General features: G+C 33.8%; 1 protein-coding gene across 3 annotated transcripts in view; it reads left to right on the top strand.

The window, feature by feature from the left end:
• LOC125045858 (guanine nucleotide exchange factor subunit RIC1-like) overlaps positions 1-8,800 on the top strand; it is a 34,410-nt gene extending 25,610 nt beyond the window's left edge. For all 3 annotated transcript variants that reach the window (XM_047643411.1, XM_047643412.1, XM_047643413.1), the window contains 7 exons: positions 1,498-1,740; positions 2,600-2,798; positions 2,942-3,030; positions 3,228-3,402; positions 3,690-3,880; positions 4,259-4,434; positions 5,469-8,800. In XM_047643411.1, the coding sequence (XP_047499367.1) occupies positions 1,498-1,740; positions 2,600-2,798; positions 2,942-3,030; positions 3,228-3,402; positions 3,690-3,880; positions 4,259-4,434; positions 5,469-5,943 (1,548 nt within the window). In that variant the 3' untranslated portion in view covers positions 5,944-8,800. The remainder of the gene's footprint in view (positions 1-1,497; positions 1,741-2,599; positions 2,799-2,941; positions 3,031-3,227; positions 3,403-3,689; positions 3,881-4,258; positions 4,435-5,468) is intronic.
• Positions 8,801-11,114: the final 2,314 nt, after the last annotated feature.

Raw genomic sequence — 11,114 nt, forward strand, 5'->3', positions numbered from 1 at the left:
ACACACTTCAAAAGTTAACCTCCCTCTGCTAACACACTCACAGGTTTGTTCTGTTACCAGTGAAAAAGCCAAAAAATAAAAGATGCTTATGCAGAAAAAGATACAATGTGGAGTTTTTACACCACACACAAGTGTTTGTGTGGACTGGGCCACCTGGGAGTAGCCACTCAAGTAAGCGTAATGCCTGCATATTGGGTCACATGCAAGCAGTGAGGCACCCAGATCCAATGGGTTATTTGATAAAACCTGGAAATCATTATTCAGCTCAATCTACCCAATACCAAAAGATCAAGGGTATCAAGAAAAATGCAGATACAGTGCATATGCCAGAACATGTATATACAGCTTTTTTGTGATATTGCTTGTGAGGACAGTCCATTTCATCATTTTGGAACTTAATTTGCAGTAAGACTAGATTTTCTTGCCATGTGTCTTTTGTGATAAACAAATGTAAATGATACATATGTATGTATGCTCTCCCTCTAGATGATTATTTTCATGTGAAGATCCTTAACATGTCACCAAAAGATGCCTTATCCTCATTTGCACTTTGTAATTGAAGAGCATGTGTATACATTGGCATACATGTGTTTTTGCTATGTGTGCATGTGTATGTGTGAATTTGTGCATCGACCTTATATGTATGACATTGGAAAATGTATTGTTGGGGTAAAATGAATTGAAAAATGTATTGTTGTGGTAAAATGAATTTGGGTTTTAATCATGTCTTAGAAAAACCTTAGATCTTTAATTTTTCTTTTAGAGAATGGCAATTACTCATTAAATTTATATTAAGGTGATAGATATGAAAGGAAAATCAGTCATTCAGTTTTGTTGTTGCAAAATTGTGATAGATAATTTCTTTCTAAAGAGAGAAAAAACAATGTAAAGAAATAACTACTTTAGTAAGAATATTTGAGTAGACCCAAACATGTTAGGGTAGTCTTAATGTAGAATATTGTGAACCAAAAAATATTGAGGTGATTCTCTGGTAAGAGGTGCAAATTTCCCACCCCTTATATTCGTAAAACATGTTAATTGTAGTTGTTTCATAAGAGATTCATAAAAGAATGTGTTTATATTTTGGTTAGGAATAACATTTTCAGTTATGTAATAAATTGGGTGCTTGGCTACATATTTGATGCTTGTTGCAGTTTTTATGATTACATGATGGTATTTGTGCTCTAGAGGCCGAGCTATTTGTAATTAACATCATGGTAAGAGGTTATGTAATTTCTGTTGATTTGTTTGTAAATAGAAGAATGTTTTGTAAGTAGATAGACTTTTTTCAACTATTCTCTGAGTTATTTCCCTGGAGGTTAGCTGGAGGATCTTGAGAGCACAGACTGAAAAGTATTGCACATGTGATGAAATTGTGTTTTTTATATTTTGATATGTAAGAAAATATTTCTGCAGTTTAAATTCAACCACATCATCATGTTTTGTTCTTGCTGTCCTGAGACTCCAGATATAACAATATTATTATGATTATCACAGGTGCTCCGTGGGAGGTCCTTCTCCTCAACGTCAGCCCCAAAGGTGGCAGTTGCGGATGGGGCTGCAGCCTCTCATCAGTCAGTGGTCAGAACAACATCAGACTCGGCAAAAGTCCTGCCAGAAATCAGTCGTCAGTGTCAGACCGTACCGACACAGCGTAAGCGATCGACAAATTCGTTGAGCAAGGATGTGTCAACAGCAGAAGAATACTTTTTGGATGTGATTCTACAGAGGCATGCAAAGGTGAGAAAGAACTGGTGTGACATATATAATGCATACGCTACTTTTTACTTATATCCCTTGTGGATGGGTCCTGTAATATTACATGTCCATTCATCAGCCACCACTTTATCCACATGCATTGGACTCCATATAATTTCAGTGTATAATAGATAAATATTTTTTGGTCTTTTTCAAAGGTAATGGCCAGTCCCATTTTTAACTTCTCAAAATTTATTCTTCAGCATCATTCAATAAATCTCATCAACTGAATTGATATGACAAGTAACTTTGACAGATATTGTCCTTTAGCCATTGAGGCTGGGTTGAAAATTCACTGACCTTTGCTGTGTGCAGCTGGCCACATCATATTTCTATGCAATGGATTATTTATAAGTTATAGTGAAAATACATAGAAAGTAAGGAGCATTTCATAGATTTATGTTGATAATAGTAAGAGGAAGAAATAGATTAAAGAGAAGCAAAAGGAACATTGTAATCTGAATATTTCTCATATAAATAAAATGTTATAGAATTGCTCCAAAATGATTTTATTGTAAAGATCCATAGCTTAACAGTCTACACATGTTACATATATAGTGTATTATATTTTTCCTGCTATTCAGGAGTCTGTCTTGAAATGACATTGAAAAGGTATATTCTAACTAGTTTTATGTGTGAAGTAACTCTCCACTGCTATTCTGTTACATTAAAGCAGTGCTAGCTGTCAACATGAAAAAATATTTGCCTCTAAAGTAATTCTGTGTATAATATTAGTCATCACAATTCAATTGTCTGTTTCTCAGATTTATGTTTATTCATTTTAAAAATCAGTTACTCAGTTTTGGTTTACTGATTAATTTTTTTTTTTTTCCCCCAACAGAAACTCTTACTGAGCTGCCGTCTACGAGATTTGGGGACAATGGCAGCACACTTAGACTTTCCACTAGTGTCATGGCTCAGGAGAGAGAGAAGTCGTGCAGCCCGGGTGGATGATTTTGTTGCGTCATTGAAGCAGATCCACAGAGAATTCTCCTGGCCATACCCTTCCGTCCCAACTTCCCATATCCGCCGTTACTCAGGTATGTCAAGTGAAATCTGAAAAGACAAAAAGATAGGAAAATTAAAATAAGAAAATTGGAAATTAGATTTTCTCTTTTGATTAACAACTGGAGCATCATTTAATGTCTGTTATTTTATATGTCATTGTGTTGCATCTCTGTAGTCTCATCTGTGCGATCTGGAGGGAGTCCTGATGAGAGAGCTGTTATGGTGGAGGAGAAAATGCAAGGACTCTCAATCTCAGTGCCAAAGGTGAGTATAAGGAAATTGGTCTACATAGTCATTTGTATTGGCTGTATTATAAGTAATCATTGACAGCTGAATGTTTTCTAACTGCCCTCCTCCTTTAGTTTTATATATTCTCCCAAAGTCTTTCCATTTACTCCTTTGCACCAACCATTGTTTTTATCCCCATTCAGTATCAGTGTTATGTGTTTTCTCCTTTTCAGGTGTCTTCACTGGGTACTGGAGAAGTAGGAGACAGTGGCTATATGAGCCAAGCTACAGGGGACACACACACAGCTGTGACCCCCCAACACACACCCCATTCACCCAAGTCTCCGTATGCTCTCCAGGAAGTCATGCCTCGCCAGGCCCTGCTGGTCCCACATTCGCCCAGAACAGGTCAGTTGCCAGTTGTTAATTTTAGATGCTTGGGCTGATTGCAGAGAGCCTATTCATTGTGTTGCTCAAGTGAAATGATGGTTTTGGAATAGTTTGATTTCTTCTAAGCCATTTGTTCTTATAACTTATAAAGTTGAAATATCTGTTTTGGAATACTTTTTTTTTTTTTTTTTTTTTTTTTTACAGGAGTTGAACTTTCTTATGTCTTCAGTCAGCCGTATTACAAAAAAATTATTTATGTTGAAGCCATGTCCTTGCTTATACCCTATAACATATTCTCGTTACAGGTGATACAGTGAGTGTGATGAGTGAAGAGGGGACTTTGTATGGGGATGACACGTCGAGTGTGTGTGGTGACTGGAGCCCTGAGGGTGGAGACCCAATGCGTGATCTGCTTTCCCGGCCCCCTGACCCTCCTCCCCAGTCTTCTCCAAGACCCCCTCCTCATGCTGAAGTTCAGCTTAGATACTTACTGCAGGTTGGTAGACTGAACTTGAAATTTCTTTAACCCTTTACTGATGGGCCATGCAGTAAGGCGTCATAAGAAACTGCTTGATCTGTGGAGTGCAGCTGTACGCCGCGGTGATGTGCCAAGAGTGCTACGAGCCCGGGGATTGGCTTGATGTAGCAAACTCCCGCGGTCAAAGTCGGCTCATTACCATTAATTTCCAGTGTGTAGAGTTTTTAAAAAAATTTCTTTACCTGTAAGTAAGGGGTTAAGATGCCTTAGGTTAATGCTCTATTGAGGAAAATTTTGATGCTGGAAATAACCAGCAGTATAAAAGTGTAAAAAAAGTCTGCTACACTTATGTTGCTGGAGAGGATAAAATTGTCACCATATTTATAATATTTTCAGGTGCTGTTAGAGGCAGGGTGTCTAGAGTGGAGTGTTGTGGTGGCAGTTGTGCTGCGTGATGCCTTAGCTGTGTTACGAGTTGTGACACTTGCCCGTGCTCCAGATGTACCTGCACAGGTCATTACCAGACTAACAACAGGCTTGCAGGACCTTTTGCACTTCACAAATACTGAATGGTGTGTTGTATTAAGAGTCATTAGTTTCATGTGTATTTTTAATTTGATATAATTTATGGAGTAACAGTTGATCATAGTATTTTGTTGTAATTCTTACTATTTTTATTATCTTTTTTATTTTCATTTTCATTATATTTGTTAATATTAGTTATTATGATTATGATTGTTATTATTGTTATTACTAGTTATTATGATTATGATTGTAATTGTTATTGTTATTGTTATTTTTATCATTATCATTATTATTATTATTATTATTATTATTATTATTATTATTATTATTATTGTTAATATTATTGTTATTATTATCATTATTATTTATTATTATTGTTGTTGTTGTTTTTGTTATTATTATCATTATCATTATTAATTACTATTAACTATGATTATTGTTACTCTTGATGTTTTTATTATTGTTAATATTATTATTATTATTTTTTTTTTAATTATTATTATTGTTGTTATTATGATTATGATGATTATTATTATATTATTATTATTATTATTATTATTATTATTATTATTATTATTATTATTATTATTATTATTATTATTATTATTATTATTATCATCATCATCATCATCATTACTATTGATGTTATTATTATTGTTAATATTATTGATATTATTGTTATTATTGTTATTGTTATTGTTATTATTATTTTTATTATTATTGTTATTGTTATCATTATCATTATCATTATCATTATCATTATCATTATCATTAATATTATAATTAATATTATCATTATTATTATTATTATTATTATTATTATTATTATTATTATTATTATTATTATTATTATTATGATTGGCATTAGTATTATCATTATTATTGCTACTGTTATTGTTATTGTTATTGCTATTCCTATTGTTAATAATTATTGTTATTATTGTTATTGTTATTATTATTGTTATTATGATCATTATCATTATCATTATCACTGTGATTATTATCATCATTAATCATGAATGATTAATATCAAAGTTTTCCCATTACTCTTACTATATCTTTTACCTATTTCATTCCTTAGCTTGGGATATCAAAATTTCCTTGGAGCAATAATGGGCCAAGTTAAGGTCTTGGAAAGGCTTGCAAATACCCGAGAAATATCACGGACTCCAAGTCCCCACTCTTCCCGTCCTCCTTCTACAAGTCACGAATCCGAGCCCCCTCCCAGCCAGGAGAGTTCCCATAGGTCTTCTGTTCGAACTTCCCCTCCCCCGTCATCGCATCAGCAGCAAGGCCAACAGCAGCAGTCAATGCAGGTGCAGAATCAAACACAGGGTCAACAGACACCACAGGTACCACAACAGCAGGCACAGCAGCCATTGCCTCACCCAGGCATGCCCAAGGTATCTTATCTTCCTCGAAATTCCATATCTGCTGGAGAAACTCTTCAGGAGGAAACTTCAAACCCAGAGTCTGAGAATGAGCTCAGGGACTCCGTTCATGAAGGCATTTCCACTCTGGAGGAAGAGGGAAGTGCCGCCTGCGTTGTGTCATAGGCCAGCTGGGGCTACTGTTGGTCAAGGACCTTTTTTTCTTCTTTTTTTTGATATCCAAAGGCAATAATGAAAAGAATGCTACTAAACTTGCTCACAATTTTTGTGGTTTGTAATTTTTCTCACAATAGTGAAGATTTAAAGCAAATGTAGAGTTGTATTAGCCAAATGACTGGTGCTTAATTTGGAAATCTTTGTAACTGCTTTGTGTTTAGTTGGCAAAAATGTTGTAGAGTATGTGTTGTAAACTGAGGGATTAAACATGTTGGCATTTTTCATATATAAGGGAAAGATTGTCAGTATTTTATGGATTTAATTAGTCTGTTATTTGATAATGGATATTTCAATTTGAAAGGTACTTGACAGGAAGAGATTTTAGAATAAAAAGAATTGAGTTTATTTGGGATTGAGGTTCTGGTTTGACTAAATTTCTTATACTGTAAGGTTTGGAATCAGAAAATAGGGAAGGCATTATAAAAAAAGATTTCACTATTAACATAATTTCTTGCTTTGCGTAATTTATTTTCAATATTTTTAGAAGTTACATCTGAAAATATGAGCTTACACAACACAGTGTTGAATGGTAATGATAGATAAGAAAAAGAGCAGTTAGTTCTATTAAGAGTAGTATGATTCCATAACCAACCAGCTGTAGTTCTGCTGCAAGGCATTACTTGAGGGGCCAAGGAGAATATTATAGTCCATGTTATATATGAGCTTTAACCCATGTACATGTGTGTGATGTATTGATATTTTTTTCTTTAGAGGATAGAATTGTATTTAGGTAAATCTGATCTGTAACATATTTTATAGGAGCTGTAATACACATAGAAAATCTATATCTATCTATATATGTATGGGCTGGTCCTATCCACCATTGTTAGGGCCTTTAAGAGAGTAATTGTTACAATAATCAAGGATAGAATTTTAACTTTTTTCACATTTTACAGACTTATCGTTTAAATGTTGAAGCACAGGAGCAGGATATAGTGATATTGCCTAAATCTAACATGAAGGTTTATTTTTTCCTCAAAGTGTGTGCCTTGAGGATTCTATGAAGTGTTTGTAATTAAATTTTGTGGTGTAAAACTTTGTGGAGGTATGTGATATGTTGCTAGCAAGCAGGTTTTTGTTAATGTGGATTTGTCAAGAACTTGAAGAGAGAGATAAGAACCAGCATGGTTCCAGTTGGCATATAGGGGGAGGTGTGTGCTAATTTTTAATGGGGTTTTATGTGCATTTCTCTGAGGCAGAAGAGGATAGAGAAACAGTCCCTAAGAGTGGGAAACCATAATGGAAAATAAGCATGTTTTGTACATCTTTTTATCAGGGAAGAAGCATGTTTTTTCTTATTTATTTCTTATTGAATTTCCCTCCAATAGGCTGAAGTCAAAATGAAACACATGGTCTCTTAATGCATTTAGAGACAGTAGGTTATGAATTGGATGACAAATATTTTAGATTTTGTACTAGAATGAAGGAGTTGTTAAACAGACACAGCAGTGAAAAATGATAAACTCACAGAGACCTCTATTTAAATACAGTTTTTGTTAATAGGTAAAGGCTGTCAAATATATTGATGATAATGGCCCTATCTGGATGCAAAAGTTTGTCAAAGATAGTTAAAGATAGACAATAGGAAGTATGGTTGCATGAATAAGTAAATGCATGTTGTGGGTGAAAAAGGTCTGTACGTATGGATGAATGGAGTAGAACAATTTATTAGGAGAATGCACTTTTACATTTGTATAAGAGATTATCTGTTTATTTTGGACATGTTAAGGTGTACTCATAATGACATATAGAAAATACTACACACGAAGAATAAATTATTCAGCATGACTATTAAGGGAGAGTAGACCTCCAGTGGAAGATTGGAAGAATTAGAACTAACAGGGAAGTTTTGTATAGGTTTTAAAAGTTTTGGAATGATACCATTATCATTTGGATGTTTAGTGATGCCAAACTATTTATTTTTACAAAGGAGAATCCTGAGGTGAAATTGAGCATTAGTGTGTAAGAAAATGGGATATGTCAGCTTTTCTTACATGTTGATTTTGGCCATGTGAATTTGGTGGCTCAGGTATAAAAAAAAAGGAAAAAAGAAAATCTAGATAACACATGATTGTGCCAAAGCTGTTTGAAAAACAGTTTCCCATTTGCTGTTACATCCCTCATGTCATTTACATTAATAAAGTTATTTTTTGTGCTTTTTAGGTTTTGATGTGTAAATTCATTGTTTGGGGAATTCTTGCACTATCACATCTTCCAGTTGACCAAGTATAAATAATTCAAATACAGATTTATCATGCATGCAAATGGGACCTTTGTTTTATATGGTATCTTTTTCCCATTGATTTCTATGTTCAGGTTCACTCCATTACAACCACCTAAGAAAGGCAGGCTTTAGGATTCTTGATGTATGTGAATGTTGAACTTAAAGACAACTCACAGGATAAATTTATGATGTAAATGACAATGAGACACCTATGATAGTTCTAGAATATCAGTTTTATTGCTTAAAATAAAAGGTTTTGTAAAGAATATGAATGACAGTTCAAAGTTTTTGTTATTAAAAAATGTTATGATTAAACTTATAATTTTTTTGTATTAAATTTGATAAGAGAAAGTAGACAGAAAACATGAAGAGAACACTTGTAATAGATATAAAAAGGGATCCTTTTTTTGTAATTGATATTACCAAAGAACTGTATTTAAGAAACTTTAAATCTTGTTTTTCTTATATAGAGATCTAGTCTTTGGACTGTGAATGTCTCTTAAGATATTAGGATAAAAGTATATATTTTCATAGTGCAAGTAAGGTGACATATTTTTTATTTTTTGTTCAGAGGGTCCAAAAGAATTTTTTCAAATTCAATACTGCATAACTTGGAAGATGAGTTAAGAAGTAAATTTGCCACCGGAAAGTGTTTAGATTTTTTTCTCAAATTTATTAGAGTTAAATTTTTATTTCAAAAGCATTCATTGAACCTTTAAAAAGAAATAAAAGTATCAATCCCTTTATTATTTATTAATATTGTTGCAAAATTAAAGAAAAGTTTATTGTATATAGAACCTGTTGGTCACCTGCAGTTGTTCCAAGATAAATACTGATTTCTTTGCTATTGTTTCTTGTCATTGTTTTAGGTAAGGCTTTGCTTCTTCAAGGGAAAAATATTAATAAGTACTAATATTGTTTTGGTGAGGGTAGGACAGATACAGCACTGACATCAACACCAACTTATGGTTACGTGTTATGTTTGTCTTAAAAACTTAATATTCATTCTCAGAACTAGATACCAAACAAATCATAAATATTGTGCCAACTGATGAATAAAGTTAAAAGGCCATTTTTTTTCTCTGGTACTTTTTACAAGTTGAAGTGCAAAATGGGTAGGTGATGTGTGTTTGGATGCTGAAGTTTTGATACAAGGCAGTGCACTAAAGCTATTATCAGTGATGGATGTGTGTAGTTTGAAAAGCATTTATTACGTTAGTCTTCCATGAAATGCATTCTTATTATCATAGGAGATGATAGCTAGAATGGCTTTTTAATAATTTGAATGGTAAAAATCAAGCATAATTAATTTTTCTTGCAACTTTCACCTTCAGGTATAGTCTGGAAAGAAATAGTTTCATTTTATGAACTAAGGGAATGGTAGCTGATAGGGAATAGTAGAGATAACTTTTCAAGTTTTGTATTTTTAATTGTTTTTTGATTATCAGGATGGGAAGCTATGACTAGGAATCATGAACTTTAACCTGTGCAATTAACTTTTGAATTTATATTTGCAAAATACTTTTTCTCCTCTTAATGTACAGCAGTCTTTAAAGTACAGATGCAGAAAGAAGCCAGTTCTCTTTTTTTATCACGTAGATGCTGATTTTTTCCCTCCAGTTTTTCTCAGAGGGAGAACAGTTCTTTCATGACTTAAAAAGGGAAACTGGGATATTAAGAATATTGAAATTCAGAAAAAGTATATTGCTTATTCTTGATTTTGTGTGGTTGTTTAAATGGTTTAGTATGCATATTCTCAATTTGGTTCATATATCATTTAGTTTGTTGGTTGGGAATGTGGTAATGCACTTTGAGATTGTGTGTAAAAAAAAAGAAGAAAAAAAAATGTTTGCCATTTTTCAGCACATGGTATTGTTTATTTTAATGTTTATATAGTGCAAGCTATCTCCAAGGACGTATACTGTTTGTCTCCAAAGTGTGAGATTGATTGTGATGCAAGTGTCTGCCTCTTCACTGTGATAAATGCCACACTCCATTTAACCCATTTGTCCTCCACTGTTTGAAGGAAAGAAAGAAAGAAAGAAAGGGGAAAACGTATGTTTGGTTTTGTATGTGAAATATTTCTTGTTTTTCTTGTGTTTTGTATATTCCAAATTCAGGGAGATGGAAATTAAGCATGAAACATGTTAGCAGCCTCATAAAGGGTCTTGTATGTAAATTGACTTGATTTTTGTACAGTGTATATAGTTACTCTTTTGTGATTTTTTCTCTAGGCTCTGGTGGGAGCTGTTGAAACACATCCATTGTGGTTTCCCTTAATTTAATTATCAGTGTTTAAAAATTATTCTTTCATGTATAATTTGATGACATCAGAAATCACATACTGGCACTCAATTTCTCACACTCACACTCACACTCAGACATCCACATTACCTTTACAATTGGACATATATTCTTGCACTCACAGTCACAACCACACTCACTCAATGCTCACACTTACACTTGCATGTACACATACCTTACACTTACACTTACATGTACATATAACATGTGTACACACACACACACACACACACACACACACACACACACACACACACACACACACACACACACACTCACACTCACACTCACACTCACACTCACACTCACACTCACACTCACACTCACACTCACACTCACTCACTCACTGCATATCTCTCTCTCTCCCCTCTCTCTCTCTATCTATTTATCTATCTCTTTGTCTCTCTCTCTCTCTCTCTCTCTCTCTCTCTCTCTCTCTCTCTCTCTCTCTCTCTCTCTCTCTCATCATTCATTCATTCATTCATTCATTCATTCATTCATTCATTCATTCATTCATTCACTCACTCACTCACTCACTCACTCACTCACTCACTCACTCACTCACTCACTCACTCACTCACTCACTCACTCA

This window comes from Penaeus chinensis, chromosome 38 (genome assembly GCF_019202785.1).
Source record: "Penaeus chinensis breed Huanghai No. 1 chromosome 38, ASM1920278v2, whole genome shotgun sequence".
In the NCBI taxonomy this organism is placed as follows: Eukaryota; Metazoa; Arthropoda; class Malacostraca; order Decapoda; family Penaeidae; genus Penaeus; species Penaeus chinensis.